General features: G+C 37.7%; 1 protein-coding gene across 1 annotated transcript in view; it reads left to right on the top strand.

The window, feature by feature from the left end:
- Positions 1 to 1,888: 1,888 nt before the first annotated feature.
- TPH2 (tryptophan hydroxylase 2) overlaps positions 1,889 to 25,541 on the top strand; it is a gene marked incomplete at its 5' end in the record, with an annotated part of 114,987 nt that continues 91,334 nt past the window's right edge. Inside the window, 5 exons of the mRNA XM_081332003.1 lie at positions 1,889 to 1,993; positions 11,880 to 12,032; positions 13,492 to 13,675; positions 13,776 to 13,876; positions 19,788 to 19,855. Of these exons, the coding sequence (XP_081188129.1) occupies positions 1,889 to 1,993; positions 11,880 to 12,032; positions 13,492 to 13,675; positions 13,776 to 13,876; positions 19,788 to 19,855 (611 nt within the window). The remainder of the gene's footprint in view (positions 1,994 to 11,879; positions 12,033 to 13,491; positions 13,676 to 13,775; positions 13,877 to 19,787; positions 19,856 to 25,541) is intronic.

A 25,541-nucleotide genomic window follows, 5' to 3' on the forward strand; every position in this document is an offset into this window, starting at 1 on the left:
GTCATTCCCAATTTAGCAAATACAATCTATCTCCAAAGGATTCAATTTCTTGAATATACATTCTGAAAAAAAACTTAGAGTGAAGAAATATGTCTGTGCTTTTAGTTGCTCAAAAGATAAAGCAAATTGTTATGAGAGAACTGATGAAATGGCAAGTTATTAACACAGATATCGGAAGGTGAGATCTCTGTAGTTCTTGGCTTTAATTCATTTGGGATACTTATCTTTTATCAGTTAATAACAAAATGCCCCATTTGGCAAATGGCAAGAATGCAAGACCCAGCATCTCTAGGCTTTCATTTCCTGCTTACAGGAAATAATTTTTGGATTATCTTGCCATTTTTGTTCTCTCATAGAACTTTGGCTTTTACATTATCATGTTAATACAACTGCGGGATATATATTTTTTTCTATGCTGTCTGTTGGCATGATTCCAAAATGAACACAAAGCTAACATGGAATAATTCTCCCTCCCTCCTCGTACACACACACACACACACACACACACACACACACACGATTTTCTTAATTCTTGCAACGTTCAACATGGCAGAAATCTGGAAAGCATAATTAGGGTATTTGTGCACATAGTAGGACTTCTGATTTTTTCTGTTTTAATTATCTCACATGACAACTTCACTATCAAAACAATGTTGAATGTGTCATCATAAAAATAGTCAAACATTTGGTCTTGAAAACAACTGAATAATTGTAGCCAGTGATAATACTCATTTAAAAAATATGTGACGTGTAAAGCCTATCCACCAAATCAGCCAAACAGAATCAGAAGAGACTTTAAGGAAGGCATTCCCATCATTTACAGTAGATACAACCACATGCATCCTCCTGCAATCAATTTAGCTCTTCAATAAACATAGGTGGGTGAATTTATAAGAACTGATCATTATAGTACATGTCCTGTACTGAACTGTTACCGGGTTCTAGAAACTTAAAGTGCCAAAGTTCTTAGGAATTTTAACCTCACCTGTATTTGGCTAAAGAACACATCCATGACTCTAAGCAGAATTGTGTAATTGGATTCTTATTTCCTGGGATATAGTAGTATAGTATTGGATAATACATAGTATTGGATAATACATCTATGATATTTAAATATTTGCAGAGTCTCTACACTAGAATTTATGCACTAAGTAAACTTTATTTTTATATATGATACTTCACCAATCAGCAACAGAAGGATGCCTTTGGTCTAATGTCAGGACTAATCTCAATCTTTCCCACAGTTGCCTCATTTATATATTCAAAGTAGATAAATGAGGAATGGTAAATTAATAAAACAACTTTATAATACTTTTAATCCTGTAATCACACTCATTTGATTATAGTGTGAAGGCTTCTGACAATGTTAAAATACCCCTGGGAAAAGTACCAAATTCTCTTCATTCTTTTAAAAAACGTAATCTTTACTCAAGTGACATGAAAAGTGCATTTCTTGTTAACTGAAATATCAAGCTGCCCATCTTACTTTGAGTATCCATCTTCGTAATGGAATGCCATGCAAGTGTTCAAATGGCTCTCTGTAAAGAAATTGCTAAACGGTTTCTGAAGTCTACTGATAAAAGTATAGCACTTTTAAAAATAGTACAACTCAGAGGAAGCAAACAAAGTGCTAGTTCTACGGGAAGACAGAAGAGGAGTCAAGAAAGAAGGGTGTTTCTCTGCCACTTTCATGTGACGATCTTCCTCAGTCTTTCATCAGTTCTTCACGAGGCGTATATAAACCCTTGCTGGGGGAGGTGAGAGGCACTTGGAAGTGTTTCTTGTTCAGCCTCAGAGTGCTGAACAGCTGGACAGCTCCCTGCGGGCAGCATTGCAAGCCTGTTTCCTTCTGCTCTGAACAGGGAAAACAGTAAGTACAGTTCCCACCATGCAGCCAGCAATGATGATGTTCTCCAGCAAATACTGGGCGCGACGGGGCCTTTCTCTGGACTCAGCTGTGCCTCAAGAGTACCCATTATCCAGGAATGTAACTGTAAGTATCAAGTGTTTAAAGATACCAAGCCATTATCTTGTCAGATTGTTTCAGAAATGTTCAGGCATTTCCAGATGACTGTTCTTTGGGGCCTTTTTGTTGAACAAATTTATTTCTTTGTTTGTTCAGAAAAAGCTTAGGCATCACCCCTTTCTCTCTGCAACACAACTGTCTCAGTACAAATTATCAAGTTTTTTTTTACAGAAGACATTTCACTCATTTCGCCGGGACCTGAAAACTTGGCTCTTTGATCTGTTTGGTCCAGACTGTGGGGTTGTTAATTTAACTGGGTTTTAGGTTTACTCTTGGGGCTTGAATTTAATTTAATTGTTTTAATTGATTTTAATTTTTTGTATTTCATGGTTTTAACTGCCCTGTAAACCGCCCTGAGTCCTACGGGAATAGGGCGGTATACAAATTCAATAAAATAAAATAAATAAATAAAATAAATATTTTTTGAGACAAAACTTCAGTTGATTGTATCCTTCACTTTTGTGACGGATGTTCCTAACAGTAGAATTAATCCAGTCTTTGTGTTGAAGACTTACTTTCTCTGCCTTGAATTTTTTTAAGTGCAAATTTTCTAGCCACTTACAGCAGCTTTTTTATATATATATATATATATATATATATATATATATATATATATATATATATATATATATATATATATATATATATATATATATATATATATATATATATATATATATATATATATATATATATATATATATATATATATATATATATATATATATATATATATATATATATATATATATATATATATATATATATATATATAAAAGTACATTTGGATTAATAGGATTTTCTTCCAGGGAAAGCTGTTGAATTTAATTATGATTTAAAAAAATGATTGAATGCATTGCTGAAATCATGAAATACAGTGGATGGCAGTCATTGTAGCTGTCATTTAAAACCAAAGCAGAAGGATATAATATTTCAAACTGTAAATATATAGTACACTACTATTACTACAACTAACATTAATAATTAGATATAAATAATGTTATATTTGGCCCTCTATTAAAAAGATAACAAAACTTGAAAACGCAATCATACTTCTTTGGCTTAGTTTTATACATAAAAGCAGACAAACAGAAGAAACAAAAAATGTACTTTACTGTTCCAGACAGCATTTGTTAACAATATGTTAAAATGTTTAACCTAAGTAAATATTAAAATTCTACACATTTTACAGTGATTTCTCAAATAATTTAAGATTAAGAAGCTGTATCTTGCTCACTGATGGTGTTGTTATCACAAAGTTATTTCTCTGAATGGGTTTATACTTACATCCGTATCTATCTATTTATGTATATATCCATTTCTGTCTGTCTCCAGGATGGTCATGATGATGATAATGATGATGAGGGTGATGATGATATTTCCTAGAGCACTACTGAGGGCTGTTTTCAACTTAAAAATCCATAACTATATTGTGATTCTGATTATGTTTCTTTCTCAAACTGGCTGGCTGTATTGTAATATAATGGGCTTATACTGCATGTAATGCCTCATATTGTACACAACTATATGTGTCATCACATTCAGTCTCTGATTGCAATTTGTTTGAGATATCCACCTTTTAGCTTCTCTCAGAAGGTACTTTATTTTCATAAAAACTAAAAGTGCTACATCATTTTTTATTTGTGTTAAGATAGGCAACGTTTGAGACACTGTTCTTAGGTACGGTATTTTTTTTTAAAAAAAATCACTAAAAATACTATAAATGTGTATTTATAGCATTTTAGTAGGATTTTAAAAATATCCTATACCTGTATCACTTAGTTGTGATGAGTTATTTTTTTAACCCAAGTGTGGTTTTCTTAAGCAAAATCTAACACATTAGTTCAATTGATAATTTAACAGCAATTACTTTCTGTAAAAAAACTTGTAAATTTATCTAAAAATACAGGTTGTTGTGAACAAACACCATATCTAAGTTGCATGTTTTACTAGGTAAGATCCATACTGCTAATTTCTATTGAACTTCATGTTTTTTGGTGGGCAAAAGTAATTATCACAATTCTAAATGTTGTTTGAAATGTGGTAGCAAAAATTAAACAGGAATTATATTTAGGAATAATCAAAATATGAACATAATATTTTGGGAAGTTATCAGTGTAGATTAATTTGCTCCTCAAGCAAAATAAGTTACTGATTATTTTTTATTTAATTGTAGCACAAATGGATAGACTTGGTAAATTGATGGAAGTTGGCCTGTTCACTTAGGAATCCTTCAAATTACATGGATGTTTATTTTCCATTTGGAGGATTACATGCAAACCATATGAGAATGGAAACATTTTGTTTAGCTTCATGCACAGTATAGCATCTGTTCTGATGGCACAATGGGATACCATTTCTCAAATGGTATACCTTTTATTCATATAAAAAACCAGAAAAATACATATGGTTGTCATGACAACTTGCAAATCTTTTGCAGGTTATGTGTATCAAACAAATATATTTTGAGGGATTGTTTATTATTATTTCAGGGAATAGATTTTTTTAAAGTTATAGTCAAAGACCTGAAAATCTCAATAAAAGATATTGTTTGTATAAAGATCAAAATGGTTGAAAAATGCTAGAACTAAGATAAAAGCGTTTAGTTTGATAAACTCTACATGCAGTAAAAGAAATTTTTGCAACACTGACGGAGATTATATCATTTTGGTCAAATGACAATAAACTTAATCTGAGTGGCTGTAACAATCCCAATCTATTCAAGGTATTTGCCACAGCTTATGTGTCTCTAAGAATGCTTTACTTTATCTTTCATGCTAACCATACTTGAGCAACGATAAGGAGTGTCTTTCAGTAGATTTTTTAAAAACTCCTTCCTATATTAGCTGTCTCATATGATTAAGGGAATTCATTGATGTTAATGGAAATAGCTCTAATGAATATCCTCATGTCAAAGGATACTAAATTCTTATCGACCAGAACTGAAGAATGCTAATTCAAGACATACTGTCTCTTCACATTGTTGATGCCCATTGAAATATATGGACATATATGGCTTGCTTCTTGCAAGTTTACGGAGGAAAAAAAAAGATATGAATGAGAAAAGAGATTATATTGAAGAAACCAAGGAAGGAATGGTAGAAGGGAAGTTAAAGAAGAATATTGTCATGCATTTTACAAAGTAGCAAATCCAGCTTTATTGCTCAGCATTAAGTTGAAAAGGAGCCTAATAATTACAGACCCCCTAAAAGGATATCTATATAATAATAATTCTTTTTTAGCAGAAAAAATAGATCTACACATGTTTAACTCTAATCTCAGTGAAAAATATTCAGACGATGTGACAAAGATCTTAATATTCCCTGTGATAATCTATGAGAGTGAAAGGTGGATTTTAAAGAAGGAGGATAGGAAGAGCACTAACATTTTTGAACTTTGGTGTTCAACATGAGAATATCATAGGCAGCCAAGAAAACAAAGTGTCATTAAACCAATCAATCCAGAGTTCAAATGATGAGGCTCAGATAATCTTACTTTGATACATTATGTGAAGACCTAGCTGTCTTGAAAAGGCTCTAATGCTAGGAAAACTGGAAGGGAATAAGAAAAAAAAGGATGATCACCTGCAAGGTGAATGTATTCAGTTACAGTATTGATGAGTGCAGCATGGGGAGAGATCATGAGGGAGAAAATCTATCTGATTATTTGGAGTTACTTCAACAATCAATCAACCAATTCTAATCTAGTTACCTTTTTATCTATCCCATTTCAAATGAATGCATATTCATAATTCAAAATTAAGCTTCCCAAGAAAAACACAAAGATAGGATGGCCTTAACCATTCTCAAAATACTTTGGAAGTTGTTGTATTCTTATAGCAGAAGTATCCAAATCAGTTTATTACAGCCATATGGCCAGAAACAGTAACATACATACATACATACATACATACATACATGCATGTGTGTGCGTGTGCGTGTGTGTGTGTGTGTGTAAGTTTTTACCGGTCGATGCACCTTGGGCTTTTGAACTTGCTATATAGCAGTTCTATTATGATTTCTTTTGCCTTGCAGCTCCAACCTAGGAGCGTTAAGCAGGGCTTTATTTGTTTGTTTGTTTGTTTATTTATTTAAACAGGGCTTTATTTATCTCTCTATATAAATGCACTGAGCATGATCTAATGATGAATAAGAACACTTGTAATGAAATTTAAAAAGTTATTACAAAAGAGCTAAAAATAATATTTTCAAATATATTTATCTTATTTATATTTCTGACAAATCCCCAATGCTGCTGTGCAGAATCTAGCCACCTGCACCGTGATCACTGCCTGCTCATCCTTAAGCAGCCACTGGAGATAAATACTTTCCGAATGACCAGGATGCCTCTTAATTATGGGGAGGATGTGGTTTTTCTGAATGGCTCTGTAGAAGGAACATCGAAGGAGTATGTGTCCAATGGTCTCTACCTCTCCTGAGCCACAGGAGTAGAATCTTTCAGTCAGTGGTATCTTTTTATACTTGCTGTACAAGACGGCCGATGGGAGCGCATGGCACTGTGCGAGCAGTGATTTGCTGACTCCAACTGACTAAGATAACTGGCAGGAGTAACAACATATCTAATAGGCTCTGGAGCCAGAAACAGCAGAGCTATCCCTAAGTCCGTTTGCTTCTCGATATCCTCTATCCTTTGTTGCAAGGTTTGTTTTGCTTGGTCACAGTCCAATTTGAGTATTGAGGCTGGAGGGAAGCCTAGTTTGGTAAGGTTGGACATGATGAGGAAAATTTGTTTTGGAGGATTAATGGAGCAAGGCCTTGTGGAAAGAAATTAAGCTTTAGCCAGATATTTAAGGAAGCTACACAGATTCTTGCTTCGACTTTTATCAATCCTGTCTCCAGGCGCAAAAGTGCATTTGAGATACATTGCTGCATCTGGAGTATTGCTATAATAAACTTGGATTGAACTCTTCCCAGTGGTGTGAAGCAAAAAGCTGAGAATCCGAGCAAGGTCCCATAGAGAAGCTGTGCTAGCAACTTGGCCAGAAAGAGCTTAATTGTGTCTTTCCTTTGTGCGGAAAAATTTGAGGATGGCGTTCGCTGATCTTTGGCCAGAGGCAGCCGCATATTCTCCATGTGCTTTTCTTGAGCCAGTGGCATGGATGACCACCCCTAGGTACTTAAAGGTGGTTACCTGCTCTATATTATGACCATTAAGATACCATGAGTAGAGTTTTGGCCTTTTTGCAAAAGCCGTAACATTGGTTTTCTTGTAATTTATGTCCAGTTTATCCTAATTGCAATACTGGATGAGGCCTCAGAAGGCTCTTTTAAGGCCTACTGGTGTCCTGGAGAGAATCACAGGGTCATCTGCATAGAGCAGCAGGGCGATGCTTCAGTCACCGATTTTTTGGGGGTGGTAGTTTGGTTTATTTATTTATATTGAAGAAGTATGCAAGCTTTGTTTTGCCAAGGGCCATATTAAAATTCTAAATATTACAATACCTAGACTGGGAGTAACATTCCTCAAAGTGATAGGGTCAGAATAACAACTTGATTTAAAGTAATCTATGTTTAAATTATACTCATCAAGTTAATTTTTTTTATTTAATTTAAAAATTATATCATTCTTTCCTAGTAGAAAATTTGTGTTAAACTTTGAGGAAGCTCTGGAGGCATCATCCACTGCTTTGTGGGTAGTACAAATTCTGAATGTCCAAGTTATATATCCTAATTAACCATGTGATTGGAAGTAAACAGCAAGGTTTTTTGTTAGATTTGTTTGTTTGTTTTTGTTTGTAGGGAGAGTTTCCCCCCCCCCAAAAAAAAAGATTGAAACACTTCTATGTTGGAAATATTCAGAGTTTATTCAATCTTTGCAGTCATAAATAATGACTGATATGACGATTAAAACAGGATAAGAGTTACCATTGGTTCACAATCCAAGATCCAGGTAGTAGATGTATAATATTAATGTTCTGTAAGTTTCATTAATTCCCCATTTGGCTCCAGATTAAAATAAAGATACTTGTTAATGTCTTTAACAGCTTTGTAGATAATGGTTTTGTTATGCAGAAGAGAGTAGCTGCCCCCACATTTGTTCATTCATTCATTCATTCATTCATTCATTCATTCATTCATTCATTCATACATACATACATACATACATACATACATACATACATACATAATAACATTGTTAGCTTCTGTGGTTATAGCCTGCATGTTTAATTTCCTATAGCATGCCCATTGAATAGGTAATTATAAATATAATGAACACTATCTCTTATTATAATCAGTTTCATAATAAGTGAGACTAAATATTCTCTTCTTTCCTCTCCCTCCAATAGTTTTAGTTCTTTGGGTGGATTATAAAGTTAGGTAAAAACATTAAAAATGGAAGAACTGTGAACAAGAGAAACCATAAACATTTTCATAACATGTTATGAAATATATAAATATATAAACTATGACCATTTTGAATAAAAATCTGCTTCTAAAAGCGCATTTAAACAAAAATCAGAAAAGTATATTTTGGCCATATTACCAATCTTGTTTCAATTCCTTTTTTCCAGCTAATAAATGTTGAATAAATTCTTATGATATCATTTGTTTAACTGTTATTTATATCTGAGTATTCTAGATTCCTGCTATAGGGGAGCAATGCTGCAAGGAAACTAAACAATTCAACCATGTGATGAAAGAATTTCTTAATTAAAGAAAGTTAATTGTTTTTTAATTAAAGTAGGATAAGGGCATTCAATGTTGATGAAAATTATGAGCAACAATTTTTCATTGTGTAGCAGGGCTGGCTGAAAGGCTTTGCAAGAGCCTGGCCAGGGAGAGGGAAGCTTGGACAGCTGCTGCCGGTTTTGGGTGCGGCGGGATTGGATGATTTAAGCTGATCCCTTTCTGTGAAGGAGAGGGAAGGAGAGAGAGTGAGAAGGTAGAATTTCTTTTGTAGGGGGATATTCCAAGCAGAGGCAAGAGAGAGAGTGAGGAGAGAGAAAGTTGCTGGGGTTACTAAATTCAGATTTTAACAATAAAGGACGGGGGGGAGGGGTTTGACACCAACAAGACCTGAGACCATGAGTGATGACAGAAGAGAAGGAGAGGCTGGTTGTTGCTGCCTTGGAGACTAGCTGCCATCCAAACTTTGATTATTGCTACTCGTGCAAGTTTTAGACATTGTGGGGAATTGCCCTTGAGGGACGAGCTTTTACTGCAGAATGCTGACTACCTTTGTTCGTGTTGCTATGACTGCCTGGAGCCGGGGTTTTCCCCACCCCACTTGTTTCCAAATGGTCACTGGGAAATCACTGACTATTGCTACTATGACTGCCTGGGGCTGTTAAACACCACCACATATTGACTATCGGGGCTAGGGCCTGGTCATCTTTGTTCCTGAAAGCCCCCCTTTTGACGACAAGAGTCTGCCACCTCCTCACTTCGCATAAGCTTCTGCTAGAAGAGACACTTTACTAACACCTTGAGAGTGCAGCTGCAGAGGGCGATGGAGGGAATCAGGACTGGGAGGGCCTGGGCTTTGGCAGCCTCTGAGGGGGTAACACTACAATTGCTTTCAGATAGGCAGTGCTTTTTTTCTAAAAAAAGGTGCCCGAACTCTCATCTTGGTGAGCGCAGGAGGCAGGGGGGGGGTGGGGGGTGCCACTGCTGCAGTCATGGGTGTGAGGGGTGTTGGTGGTGGACTGCCCCCCAGGGCCAGAGCCAGCATGGCTGGTGCTGTAGGAGCAGCGGGGCTGCATGGTGCAGGTGGCGGAGGCGATGCGGGCCAGGCGATGCAGGGTGGCCACTTAGGCACACAGGGCGAGGCGACGGTGGCACAGGTCCAGCACCAGGTAGGCCACCAGTCTGGCTGACATGGGTGAGCACAAGGAAGGAGTGCACATGGACTCCGCAGAAAACCAACTCCCACTCCTTGTCCTCTCTTACTTACCTAGTTGAGATGGTGTAGTTGGGCAGCAGGGAGGGATGCAAAGTTCCTGCCAACTCGCCTTCACTGCAGACAACTTGCCGGTGCAATGTTTGCCGGCCAGGTCTTTTGGCACGCTCAGCAGCAATTCCTATTGGCTTTCAAAAGCCAATAGGCTTTTGAAAGCCAATAGAGGGAGTAGCATAGCTTGTGCAAAAGCTTTTTTTGTGTGTGCAAAAAAGGGTGCCGGAATGCCATTCTGAGCGTTCTATGAGAAAAAAAGCCCTGGAGATAGGGGATGTGGAGATTTTTCCAAGGAATTATGTTTCTATGAGAAATGTCACTTTGAAAAATGTCTGTGGAGATTCTCAGTCATCCAGGTCATAGTTGTCTCAAAGGTGCTTTTTCAAAGGCAGCTGGACTGTTTTTTTTCCTAAAGAAGAAGAAGATATTTCATTTCTCATCGAAGAAGCTTCATCGGTTCTGGCAGAATGATGGAGGTGATGGAAGGATTAGTTTTGACAGGATGGGGGTGGTGGTGGAAGGATGATATTTCTTTGCAGTCATTTGATCGTTAGCACTCTCCCTGAGAGCTCTTGAGGCCACTTGGGGGCTTATCTGTGCCCTCAGGATCACCTGTATCAGAGTGCAAATGGGGGTGAAATCTTCTTGGAACTGCTGCAAGGGCTGCATTGTAGACAGGAGATAGGTGGTGTCGTATCCCTCCCCCTTTGTTGAGAGAGGGCTGCTCAGTGTTAACATTAATGGCCTCTCTTAACAAAGGTCATTTATGTTAACATTGGGCAGCCCTGTCTCAACAGGAAAAACCCCAAGTGGCCTCAAGATGTCAAGAGAATGCTAATGACCAGATGACCACCAAAAAAAATCCTCCCCCCCATCCTGTCAGAACTAATCCTTCCATCGCCCCCACCATCCTGCCAGAACTGTTGAAGCTTCTTAGCTGAGAAACAAAACATTTTCTTCCTTAGGGAAAAACAGTCCAGTTGCCTTTTGAAAAAGCACCATTGAGTTCACTTTGAAGAGTTGTTCTTCCAAGTTTTTATCCTATATAGAAAGATGCTTCAAGCCTGTTTTGCACTGAGCCTGCAAGTATGAATTGATATTTCAAAAACATGTATAACTAATCCTTGAGCTATGGCTGTAATGGAGCCTGCCCATTAAAATGGGTCTGTCAAGTGAGTGACCCAATTTTATTTTTTTGTGGCAGTCAATATCCACATTGAAGAAATCACCCTAACCAAGGACAATATTTTAAAAACAGTCCTTTCATTTTATTTATCAAAGCTTAGGAGCCTTTGTCTGTTCTCTCCCACAACCAATAAATGCTTTAAATTGTTGCTCAGCAAAACCACACATTTCAGCCTTCACCCAGCCCTATTGTAGATCCACTGGAATGAGAAATTAAGTTGCAAGCAAAAATGAACAAATCTTTCCAAGACAATAAAGAGAAAGTGCAAGTTATATTTTCTAACAATTGCTTCTTTTATAATTTGAAAATTATGCTCTTTGACTCTTTCTCTGATATTCAAAGGCACCTGTGATGGAAAAGGGGTGTGATGTTCTGCCTGTGATTCATGTTTGAATTTATAATGTAGACTTCAGAATCCATAATTGTTTTCCAAAAACTTGGGAAGTTTTATTTTCAATTGGGAGCAGAACATTAGTTTTAAAAATAAAGAAAAACCAAGATTATAACAGCTTTCATTCCACAATGCTCTTTTGTTGATTTCTTTTAGAATAATATTTCATATATGTTAGCAACCTATAATTGCTAACAACCAATAAGGGCACTCAATGTGCTTTTTAAGAAAGAGAGAAGAAAAAAAACTAAGCAAAATTTCACTTTTGAAAGAGCTATATAAATTCTAAGATCAAATAAAAGAAAAGGTTAATTATTGTTGAGGGGTACATGGAAATGCTTGTGATGTGTATTTTATTTCAGCTAAACAAAGCAAATTCTGGTAGAAGTGATGATAAAAAGGCTAATAAAGGTACAAGCAAGAATGAGTCAACATCAGAAGGTGGTAAAACCGCTGTAGTGTTTTCTTTAAAAAATGAAGTTGGTGGCTTGGTAAAAGCTCTCAGACTTTTCCAGGTAAAAATTATATTACTATTTATTTTCATAATAATATATTGATTGGAAAATGTGCATCATGTTTGTATAAAAGATAATATGCATGTTATGTCTACTAAGTTACAAGACACTAGATTCACTTACCACACCAATTCATTGATTAGTGAGTAAGTTAGCTGAGTTCAGACATTGTACTTGGCCATATCCATGATTTATTATCCAAAATGGCTTAGTTTGCACAATATGAACAATTAAAGTCAAGCAAACCACATTACAGCATAAAGTGAAGCTAATCATTTTATGGTATATTAACTGCTAATCAGAATCTTGCTTCTGACATGCTAGAAGTAATTGTTTATTATCAGTTGGCTTAGCCTATACTTTCAGTTTTCTGAAATAATATATTTCAATCTTTATAATAGTTTTGGAATTATTAATATCCTTGGATACCCAGATTGGTAGCAATAGCTAGAAATATTTTCTGTTAGCTCCAACTCCAGCTAACAGACCTACTTAGAACATTCAGTCCTGTCTTCCTCCATTCTTGCTTTAGTTACACTTGTTTCAACTACTGCAATTTGCTTTATATCACATGAAGATAAATTTCAGAAGTTGGAATATTTTAACTGAGATTCATAGATTAGCTCTTATGTATTTAACTTTATTCATAGATTAGCTCTTATGTATTTAACTTTATTGCCTAATTATTTATTTCTGTATTCAGTTTAAAAAACTGGCTTAATCATTTTAAGCAAACATTAGTACCCTGAAGTCTACATCAAATGCCATACCTAAATGTAAATTTCTCTGGAATAAGTTCAAGGAATTCATAATTGCAATTTAGGGTTGCCAGTTTCACTATTTGATTTGCAAGGGCTGTTTTAAAAAAACATAAGGCCTTGACGAAGTTATACATCTAGCCAGGGTTATGCATCTGAGCTATCCTGCTATATATTGTAATGTTTTACTAAAGTAAAGTATTATTAAAGTATTTCAGTATTTGGATAATGAAAAGTAGTAAGTCTTGTGTTGATGGGGATTTCTATGCTGTGGAATTTTTATTATGCATTTGGTCTTCTGCTTTGGGAAGGTTAACTTATAGATGACAGAACGATGCTAGTGTATTACCAAACTATTTCATTTTTTTTTCTATTATGCTTCTCATAAATTTGGTATGGAACTAGTAGCATGTCTAGTATATATAAACGATAGTTTTATATGAAATTGCCATGGTAAATCAATATTAAATTTTAATTATCCTGAGTTATTTATAATTTTTGCCATGGAGGTTTATAATAAAAGAGTAAATATAATCATCATTTTATAGTAGTTTGTTTCTGGCCAGTGCACAAATAATTAATTTCTTTTAATGTAACTACCTGAATATCTATATTCTAAACTACCACCTGTTAAGACCCAGGCATTTAATTACTGCTTTTCCACTTGCACTGGGTTAACTCTTTTTTGCATCTATTTTCAGGAGAAGCATGTGAGTATGGTTCATATTGAATCCAGAAAATCCAAGCGCAGAAATTCAGAGGTAGAAATTTTTGTGGATTGCGACTGCACCAAGAAAGAATTCAATGAGCTCATTCAGCTGTTAAAGTATGAAACAAACATTGTGACTCTGAATCCTCCAGAAAACATCTGGACTGATGAGGAAGGCAAGACTACTGTTTCTTTTCTTCATGTGTTTTCTCTCATTTTATTATGAAATCAGCCCAATAATGTCTGATTCTGTCCCATCTCTGTTTTTTCCCCCAGAGCTGGACTGTGTGCCTTGGTTTCCCCGGAAGATTGCTGAATTAGATAAATGCTCGCAGAGAGTTCTTATGTATGGGTCTGAACTGGATGCAGATCACCCTGTAAGTGTTTAGGGAAGATCCAGAGAGACTGACCAAATAATCTATTAAAAATATAGCAAATAATTCAAATGAATGAATGAAATGCATTATCTGCCTTAAGCTATTTTGATCCAATCTATTTCTTAAGCAGAGATCTCACATTTTAATTGGCCTTCAGATGTATTTCTGTCTTAGGAGCCGCTACCAGGAACATTCATTCATATGTCAGATTTAGATGGGTTTGTGGATTGCAGTTTCTGTTTCAGAAGTATACTGGAGAACTTTGAGAGGCAATGTTCATCTCTCTCCCTTGCAAACAATGCAAGAGTTATAGTTCTAAATCATAGTGATATTCAGGTACACTGCTGTATGAGCTTTTAAAACATAGAGGTAACATTTAAAACATGCTAACATTCCAGGAGATAATTATAAAGTAGAAATCATAGCATACTCTAGCAGGAATGCAGCTGGAGCATAGGGTCCTTGCATTTTTACCTCCCTTATTTTTAACACATTGGCCCCATTTCAGCCCATATTTCACTGTCTGGAGGCCCACATAGTGCCTGAAATCACTACATCCAAAATTTGAGGAAATTAATTTATTGATACTGTTTACGTTGCTTTCATTCTTTCCTTTGCTCACTCCTCTTAGATTAAAGTCAGATTTTACTAAATCTTGTAACTCCTACATTATCCAATAGTAGAGACAGGGCTTTTTTCCTCATAGAACGCTCAGAACGGAGTTCCGGCACCTTTTTTGGATGTAACCTTGTAGGGTAGGCAAGGCGGGTTTGTATGACATGTGTGAGTTCCGGCACCTTTTTCTTTTACAAAAAAGGCACTGAGTAGAGATATAATGCTGTATATTATGTAAAGCACACAGGAACTTACTCTGCAACTATCACTACCCCCTCATTTCCTGTTCTTCATGGGATTATGCTAGAGGTGAGAGTAGGACTTTCATTCCAATACTGGGTATTTCACACACAGGCATTTAGTAGTATTTTGGAAATTTGAGGAAGGTGTGTCATATTTTCTCTGGGAACTTCTCCTGCTATCACAGTCATGCAGATCACGGTTGTCCGAAGGTGCTTTTCCAAATGGCAAGTGGATTTTCTTCGGGGTTTTTTTCCCCTTGAAAATGTTTCACTTCTTCTCATCCAAGAAGTTTCTTTAGTTCTCAGTTTTTAGAACTGAAGAAGCTTCTTGGATGAGAAGTGAAATGTTTCCAAGGAAAAAACCAAGAATGTCCAGTTGCCTTTTGGAAAAAGTCATGGGAATTTGTGCCCATGACCGATCAGTTCCTTCAGGGAACGTTGGGATGTTCTATGCAGTATGAGAGTACAATACTTTGGATTCAGTTATCCCAAAGGTGTTTTTCGGATGGCAACTGGGTTTCCTTGAAGCCCAATCAAGTATTTAATGCTCTGGAACTCAAGCTCAATGGTTTATACACCTCAGCATTGTTTTCTGAGGACAAGACCTCTAAAAGGCCTGGCCTTTTTAAAAAATGAAATAAAGTAAGATGCAGGGGCCTTCAAGATTGTCTTATGATCCAAAGAAAGTTAAAATCCACTTAATTATTTCCAAGCAGTAAATAGATGAAAGATATCAGGTTCTACATTCCTTTGTTCCATCTCCACCCAATGTCTATGGAGATTCTCATTATCCAGGTCATGGTTGTCCCAAAGATGCTTTTCCAAATGGCAACTGCACTTTCTTGAGGGGGGGGGGGTTTCTCCCTTGAAAGTGCTTCACTTCTCATCCAAGAAGCTTCTTCATTTCTTTGTTTTTAGAATTGAAGAGGCTTCTTGAATAAGAAGCAAAATGTTTTCAGGAAAAAGAAAACTAAGAAAGTCCAGCTGCCTTTTGGAAAAGCATGTTTGGGATATTTTCACCCACGATCCATGAGAGATGGAATAGGCAAAGATAGCAGCGATTATGCCCCAGTTCCACCTGCGACAGGATAACCTTTTAGTATTTGTGAGAGGATTTGAGGCTGAGACTGGTAGAGGAAAGATTCCTTCAATAAAAGCCCTTGTTGTTGTTGTTGTTAGCTGCGAAGTCGTGTCCGACCCATCGCGACCCTATGGACAACATTCCTCCAGGCCTTCCTGTCCTCTACCATCTTCTGGAGTCCATTTAAGCTCACGCCTACTGCTTCAGTGACTCCATCCAGCCACCTCATTCTCTGTCGTCCCCTTCTTCTATTGCCCTCGATCTTTCCCAGCATTAGGCTCTTCTCCAGTGAGTCCTTCCTTCTCATTAGGTGGCCAAAGTACTTGAGTTTTAGCTTCAGGATCTGGCCTTCTAAAGAGCAGTCAGGATTGATCTCCTCTAGGACTGACCGGTTTGATCGCCTTGCGGTCCAAGGGACTCGCAGGAGTCTTCTCCAGCACCACAGTTCAAAGGCCTCAATTCTTTGGCGCTCAGCCTTTCTTATGGTCCAACTTTCACTGCCATACGTTGCAACTGGGAAGACCATAGCCTTGACTATACGCACTTTTGTTGACAGGGTGATGTCTCTGCTTTTTAGTGTGCTGTCTAGATTTGCCATGGCTTTCCTCCCCAGGAGCAAGCGTCTTTTAATTTCTTGGCTACAGTCCCCATCTGCAGTGATCTTGGAGCCCAGGAAAATAAAATCTGTCACTACCTCCATTTCTTCCCCATCTATTTGCCAGGAATTGAGAGGGCCAGATGCCATGATCTTGGTTTTCTTAATGTTAAGTTTCAACCCAAGTTTTGCACTCTCCTTCTTCACCTGCAACAAGAGGCTCTTTAGTTCTTCTTCACTTTCTGCCATTAGAGTGGTATCATCTGCGTATCTTAGGTTGTTGATATTTCTTCCGGCAATCTTAATTCCAACTTTTGATTCATCTAGCCCTGCCTTTCTCATGATGTGCTCTGCATATAAGTTAAATAGGCAGGGCGACAGTATACAGCCTTGCCGGACTCCTTTCCCAATTTTGAACCAATCAGTGGTTCCGTGTCCAGTTCTCACTGTTGCTTCTTGACCCGCATATAGGTTTCTCAAGAGACAAATAAGATGGTCTGGTACTCCCATCTCTTTAAGAACTTGCCACAGTTTGTTATGATCCACACAATCAAAGGCTTTAGCATAGTCAATGAAGCAGAAGTAGATGTTTTTATGGAACTCCCTAGCTTTCTCCATGATCCAGCGTATGTTGGCAATTTGATCTCTAGTTCCTCTGCCTCTTTGAAATCCTGCCTGCACTTCTGGTAGTTCTCGATCCACATACTGCTGAAGTCTAGCTTGTAGGATTTTAAGCATGACTTTACTAGCATGAGAAATGAGTGCAATGGTGCGATAGTTTGAACATTCTTTGGCACTGCCTTTCTTTGGAATTGGAATGTAAACTGATCTTTTCCAATCCTGTGGCCATTGTTGAGTTTTCCAAATTTGCTGGCAAATTGAGTGTAGCACTTTTACTGCATTGTCTTTTAAGATTTTGAATAGCTCAGCTGGAATACTGTCACTTCCACTAGCTTTGTTGTTGCTCAGCTTTTCTAAGGCCCACTTCACTTCACATTCTAGGATGTCTGGCTCGAGGTCAGTGACCACCTCATTGTGATTATCAGGGACGTTAAGCTCATTCTTGTATAGTTCTTCTGTGTAATTTTGCCACCTCTTCTTAATCTCTTCTGCCTCTGTTAGGTCCCTGCCATTTTGGTCCTTTATCATGCCCATTTTTGCATTAAACGTTCCCTTCATTTCTCCAATTTTCTTGAAAAGATCTCTGGTCCTCCCTATTCTATTATTTTCTTCTATTTCTTTGCACTGTTCATTTAAGAAGGCATTCTTATCTCTTCTAGCTATTCTCTGGAATTCTGCATTCAATTGGGTGTATCTTTCTTTTTCTCCCTTGCCTTTCGCTTCCCTCCTTTCCTCAGCTATTTGCAAAGCTTCCTCAGACAGCCATTTTGCTTTCTTGCATTTCTTTTTCTTTGGGATGGTTTTGGTTGCTACCGGTTGTACAATGTCGCGAACCTCTGTCCATAGTTCTTCAGGCACTCTGTCTATCAGATCTAATTCCTTAAATCTATTTGTCACCTCTACTGTATATTCAACAGGGATATGATTTAATTCATACCTGAGTGGCCTAGTGCTTTTCCCTACTTTCTTCAGTTTAAGCCTAAACTTTGCAAGGAGAAGCTCATGGTCTGAGCCACAGTCAGCTCCTGGTCTTGTTTTTACTGACTGTATAGAGCTTCTCCATCTTTGGCTGCAGAGCATATAGTCAATCTGATTTCTGTGTCGACCATCTGGTGATGTCCATGTGTAGAGCCGTCTCTTGGGTTGTTGGAAAAGAGTGTTTGCTATGACCATTGTATTCTCTTGACAGAATTCTATCAGCCTGTGCCCTGCTTCATTTTGCACTCCAAGGCCAAACTTGCCTGTTATTCCAGTTATCTTTTGGCTTCCTACTTTAGCATTCCAATCCCCCATGATGATAAGAACATCATTTTTTGGTGTTAGTTCTATAAGGTGCTGTAGTGCTTCATAGAACTGGTCAATTTCATCCTCTTCAGCACTGGTGGTTGGGGCATAGACCTGGACTACTGTGATATTGAATGGTTTGCCTTGGATTCGAACTGAGATCATTCTGTCATTTTGAGGATTGTATCCCAGTATTGCTTTTCCTACTCTTTTATTGACTATGAAGGCTACTCCATTTCTTCTGAAGGATTCTTGCCCACAGTAGTATACCTGATGGTCATCTGAATTAAATTCACCCATTCCTGTCCATTTTAGTTCGCTGATACCTAAGATGTCAATGTTTAGTCTTGTCATCTCTTGTTTGACCACGTCCAGCTTGCCTTGATTCATGGATCTTACATTCCAGGTTCCTATGGAGAAAAAATCTTTACAGAATCGGACTTTCCTTTCACCACCAGACATATCCACAGCTGAGCGTCCTTTCGGCTTTGGCCCAGTCGCTTCATTCTTTCTGGTGCTACTAGTACTAGCCCTCTGCTCTTCCCCAGTAGCATATTGGACACCTTCCGACCTGAGGGGCTCATCTTCCAGCGTCATATCGTTTTGCCTTTTGGTACTGTCCATAGGGTTTTCATGGCAAAGATACTGGAGTGGTTGCCATTTCCTTCTCCAGTGGATCACGTTTTGTCAGAACTCTCTGCTATGACCTGTCCGTCTTGGGTGGCCCTGCACGGCATAGCTCATAGCTTCATTGAATTACGCAAGCCCCTTCGCCACGACAAGGCAGTAATCCATGAAGGGGAATAAAAGCCCTACTAGTTACTTATTAATGTTGCTTATTTTGGTTTTGTCAATTTACTCAGATGTGATTCTAAGAGGTCTTGGTAAGATTTGAAGCTTGAAAGACAAGTTAATTCTAACAAGAAGTAAATAATACAACGAGAAAAAAGCTCTACTTAATGGATACTTGCAATTGTAGATATAGAAAAGATGGAGCAGATTTTGTAAGATAAATCTTGTTGTTAGTTGCGAAGTCGTGTCTGACCCATCGTGACCCCATGGACAACATTTCTCCAGGCCTTCCTGTCCTCTACCATCTTCTGGAGTCCATTTAAGCTCACACCTGTGAGTCCCTTGGACTGCAAGGCGTTCAAACCGGTCAGTCCTAGAGGAGATCAACCCTGACTGCTCTTTAGAAGGCCAGATCCTGAAGTTGAAACTCAAATACTTTGGCCACCTAATGAGAAGGAAGGACTCACTGGAGAATAAGATAATTCTTAAACATAGCTAAAAGGCTTCAATTTGGGAAAAGTTGTTTTTTACTCCTTGGTTGTGGGTAAACTGCTTTTAGCTCTGAAGGTGGTATGAATGAGAACGTTCATAAGTATTTAAAACTTGGATGATTTATTTAATACACTTTTCTATCACTTCCCTGCCTCTTTGGTGTGAATTAATTATTTTTATTTGCTTCAGGGATTTAAGGACAATGTTTACCGACAGAGAAGAAAATATTTTGTAGATGTTGCCATGAGTTATAAATAGTGAGTACTCAATATTTTTTAAACTTTCAATTTTAAAGTCTTTCTCCTCAAATACAAGAAAGATACCCAGCCCTCTTTTTCTTGAATATAAAATTTGCAATAGGCAGATGGTGATCATTAAGCTGTAACTATTTATATTACCAAACTGGCATGAGGAACACAAAGTGAAGTTTACTTGGATTGAATTTTGGAACACATCAGTATTGGTCCATCCAACTTTTTTTTGGTTCCATAAATTGGCCATCTTTTCTAGCCCAAACTGGATTGAAATTAGGATTTCTGCATGCAAAATGTAAGTACTATCTCTGAGTTCTGGAACTACAGTTCTTTTCCACTGTGCTTCTGGCCATGACAGCATGCATTTATGGCAATGGCTCAAGAAACTGGACAGCTGGGTTGGATTGAACTGAAATAGTTATTCATGATATGAGTAACAGTAGACCAATTGACTTGATCATTATATCTAAGGCTTAAAAGTGATAGAGGTATCTGGAGCAAATGCAGCTTTCATTAGAATGCTAATGCAGGTAAATCCTTGTTCAGTGATTATCTTATTCAGTAGCCATTCAAAATCAATGAAAAATATCTTTGTGGCCAATGTCTGCATTTACATTTGCAGGTCTGTAAAGCAATGGAAATCTGATGTAAAATTACAAGTATAATCACTGTTTCATTTAGCAACAGCTTTGCTTAATGACCAAGTTGCCAGCCAATTGTGGTCACTAAATAAGGACTTCCTGAACATGTGTTATGATGTCATAATGCAAGGTTCATCACAAGGAGTCAAATTTGTATTATGATATGGTGATACATGCTTTGTCACTTACTCTCTGTGCCTCCTCAGAGATGCCTATAAAAGGGGACTCTGATTCTTTGTTCAACAGATGGAAAAGTTGTAATGGGTGGGTTGGCATTCTCCAGGGAGAGTTTAGCTGCATATGAAGGTTCATGTCTGCTAGTCATCCCTTTTCTGAACAGAGCAGAGCATTAGCTATTGAGAGAGGGTGGACTGCCTCTAGCTTTTTCTTATATGAGTAGGCTAATTAATTAATTAATTAATTAATTATTCTCTTTGATATAGCTGCCCATCTCACACATGGGACTCATTTGCTTGGTAATAAGAGATGTTTCCCTTTTTTTGGGTGCTTGAGTCCCAAGACAAACAGCTATAATTCTGCCTTTCCCAGTGTGGATGTCTTGCAGACCTATAGACAGTAGCTATCAAGTTCCCCAACTACTATGGCAATTGCTGAAAACAGTTCTGTGTCAGAAAACACTCTGGAAATTGAAGCATAGTCTTGAAAAGGGGTTTGGATTTGGGAGACTGGCTATATGTTTTGAGAAGACAGATCTTGTCAAGCAATTCTTTACATTTATGGTATCCCAAAGGCTTATCTTTGTGCCATATGCTCTGCCATCAGATTGATGGGCTCCTAGGAAAGGATTTATATAAGATGTGCTTGCTTGCTTCCTTATTTATTTACATATATTTCCTACAATAATTTCCCCACTAGCAATGTATAGCAGTTTCTAGAGTCATCCAACCTTTTCTTGTGCCAAAACAGCAGTAATGAAGACAGGCACTATATCACATCAATAATGGCTAGGCGGATGGTATGAAAATACTATAAGTCATCAGTGAGGAAATGGTATGCATTTATATACATTGCCTAGTAGCAATAAATGACTAAAAAAAATCCAAAAAGCAAAATGCAATATTAAAACAGAATGATCATAAAACTCTAAATGGCAGCATGGAATTGCAGTAAAGAGAGAAAAATAAAACACAGGAAAACATAAACCTTGGGAATGCTTTTAGGGAATTTATCTAAGCCTATGGATATGTTGTGGTTGGTTGCATAGTTATCGGATAGATATTCCACCCTTCACAATGCTATGAGTGGAACAGGAGAAATTGGGAGCACTGTTTTAATTGGTATATTTTAACATGTGTCATGTGCAAATTAAGCTGTCCTACGTTTTACAAACAGCTCTGAGGAAATGGAGGATTGAGACCAGGAATTGCTAAACTTTTGATTTTTTAGACACCCTGATATATCACTATCCAAATAACCATTTGCCATTTGGGGCATGCTTAAGAGTAGTCTCTACGCTGGACTTCTTTGCAATGATTTAGGAGTGATATTCCTACCGCCCCACCCAGTTCTGATCTTCTTGTCATGTACTGATTACTCTTCCACTGCATATGTGTTGATCTTCACAGCATCTTCCTTCTCTCTTTCCTTTTACTCCATTCCTTGGTCTTTCTACTACTTATCTGTCAACTTTTGTAACATTTTTCCATCTCTCTCTCATCAGACTTCCAAGCCGCCATCTTTATCCACAATCCATTTATGTAATATATTGATTAAAAAAGTATCAACTGCCCATGATCCATCATGCACACATATTTGGAAGCTTGGTTTACATTATAAGCTCTTTCCTGGTCCTATTGCAGGCCTTGTTTTTATCCATATGGGGAAATGTAGCCTTCTATTTCAGTGATGTATTCCCAATACTAAGTCTGTATTAGGTAAGCAGACCCACTTAAGGCCTGAATTGACATAGTGATCTTACCCCAGTCTCCATTTTCAATACATACTGAGCTTCAACAATATTCAGTCAATGAAATTTAGGCCAAATTTTAAAGGGCTCCAATAAAATTAAACTCAGTATAGGATTATACTGTATATTTGCAGTGTAATGTATGTAAATTTACTCCAAGGCCAATCCATCTGAGTTCAGTTTGGCCTTCTCTCATCAAAGAAAGTATGTATAGTAGGCTTTCCAACTTTCCAATCTATATGCAATAATATCAATTCCTTAATATCTTTAGTATGTATGGAGCTTTTTCTCATAAATACCTGTAATTCATATGTGTCATTCATTCATTCTTTTGTTCATGGTAGACCAGGCCCACAGATTGAATTCATTATTATTCCCAGGAGCTGGTAAATTTCCAGCACAACCTACCAATACCTGCTGTTTTGCAATTTTCTTGTCAAGTTTTCAAGTCAACCTAATTCCAATTGTGTTCTCATTTTACTTGTAATAGGCCAAACTTCACACTTCAGAGCAGGCACACTCTATGTACTCTTCAATTTGATGGTTCCTTTTTCAATTCTGAATCCTTTCTTTCCTTCTCCTCCAACTCCTTTGTGGGTTCAGTTTACTCCTGAATATTATAAGCAAAGAAATGGAAAGGGAGAAATATTTCTTTTTGTTGCAGACAGGAAAAGAGCATGCCCAAAAGCTCATAAAATATTTATTTTATGGACATTTATCAAATGAATAAAGACGAACAAAAGAAAAGGGAGAAAATTTGTATTTTACAGACAGAGCTGATATAAACTACCACTGCCTTATTAGCATTTAATAAGGATCTCCTAAATACAGTACTTTAGTGCATAGATTCCTGGATTTAGTTTAGGAACACTTAACTAGTTTCAGGCTGGGCTGACCTATTTTTTTTCCTGATTACCTGTTCTGCCAGTTTTTCTACATTTAATGTAAGAAAATAGGAAATGTTTAAATATGTTCTACAATTTGACTTAACTAACACATGCTAATGTGCAGTGATACCCCCTATCCTTGGATAGATGATTAGCTCTACTCATACTGTTTTTCAAAGTTTAACTCTTTCTACCAGGACACTATTTTCTTCTGAGTGATTACTGTTACAGCACTGTACATTACTCTGATCTGCTGTGAGTTTTTTCATTGTTCTATTGTTCCTGTGTTCTCTCCTCACCTACACGTTACCCTGTGTGTAGTCTGACATGCAGCGAAAAACCCTCCTATCCTTTAACAAGCCAGACTGTGAATCTTGATACTTTATTAAAGAACAGAATAAGGTGAAACAACAATGCTGAGTATGGGCTACAGATTTTGTCTTCAGAAGAACATGTGTCACAAACTAAATTGGATTCTTCTAGATGTTTCTGTTACTTCAGAACATTACAAAATGGAGTCTGGCTTCTCAGGATGTAAGAGTAGTCAGTAGGGTGAAAAGTGCTACCAAAACCAAAGTTCTAAGCAGTGAAAGGTTTGACCCTAGAGGGCGCTCAACACATGCCAGAGAACAACAGTATATACATAACTCTTATGTTGGAAGCATTACATCCTGCATCTGTGATACGTTGTGCAGCATCTGTTTTAATGAAGAATCTATATACACCTTAAAACTAAATGCATGGTTAATTTTAATAATCTCAGAGGAATGATCAGTATCATTCCATAAAAGGAGAAGCTAATGGGAAAAGGAGCTAAAGAAGTAGGAGTACATAATGAAGGAAATGTAATTGTAAATAATTCCAAGGAAGAAAAATATCAGCAGATGAAGCCAATATACCTGCACAAAAAGCTTAGTGAAGATCTGAAACCCCAAGAGAAAGAAATACTCTCTGGAGGCAAGTATTTCACCAAGGAGGAGTGCAAACATGAATCAGGAAAGGTCGTAATTAGATGGTGAAGCAAGTGAAGAAAAAGGGACTTATTTAGCTATGCTCAAATGTCAAAATGACAACAAAGAAAAGACAGAGCTATTCATCACTTATTGTGGCTTAGTATACTGCAGTGCACATGAAGGACGTGGTGGCTCAGTGGGTTAGGACGCTGAGTTTGTTGACCAGATGGTCGGCAGTTTGGCGGGTCGAATCCCGAGTGCTGCGTAACAGAGTGAGCTCCTGTTACTTGTCCCAGCTTCTGCCGACCTAGCAGTTCGAAAGCACGTAAAAATGCAAGTAGAAAAATAGGGACCACTCCGGTGGGAAGGTAACAGCATTCCGTGCGCCTTTGGCGTCTAGTCATGCCAGCCACATGACCATGGAGACGTCCTCGGACAAGCGCTGGCTCTTCGGCTTGAAACGGAGATGAGCACCGGCCCCTAGAGTTGGAAACGACTAGCACGCATGTGCGGGGGAACCTTTACCTTTATACTGCAGTGCAGGTTGTTCAACCAGCTAACTGGGGAGGGAAGGTTGAAGGGGCAGACTGAAGCTTGAGATTGATAGAAAGATGGTCAAAAAGTATCTGTTGAGCGTAGGGCCAAATGGATTGCATCTTGGGGAATGAAGGAAATTACCAGGGACCTTAATGTCTTCAATTTGAAAAATCAGGGAAAGCTGACAAATAACAGAATAACAGAGTTGGAAGGGACCTTGTAGGTTGTCTAGTCCAACCCTCTGCTGAAGCAGGAGGCTCTATACCATTTCTGACAAGTGGTTGTCCAGTCTCTTTTTGAAAGTCTCCAGTGATGAAGCACACACAACTTCTGAGGGCAAGCTGTTCCATTGGTTGATTGTTCTCACTGTCAGAAAATTTCTCCTTATTTCTAAGTTAAATCTCTCCTTGATCAGGTTCCATCCATTGTTCCTTGTCTGGCCTTTGGGTTCTTTGTAAATAGGTTGTTCCCCTCCTCTCTGTGACTGTGCCTCAAATATTGGAACACTGCTATCATGTCACCCCTGGTCCTTCTCTTCACTAGACTAGCCATGTCCAGTTCTTGCAACTGTTCTTCATATGTTTTAGCCTCCAGGTCCCTAATCATCTTTGTTGCTCTTCTCTGCACTCTTTCTAGAATCTCAACATTTTTTTATAGTGTTGTGACCAAAACTGGATACAATACTCTAGATGTGGTCTTACTTAGACTTTATAGACTGGTACTAGTGTCTCCCCCTTCATGGAT

The sequence above is a fragment of the Vipera berus genome, assembly GCF_964194415.1.
Source record: "Vipera berus genome assembly, chromosome: 6".
NCBI lineage: Eukaryota > Metazoa > Chordata > Lepidosauria > Squamata > Viperidae > Vipera > Vipera berus.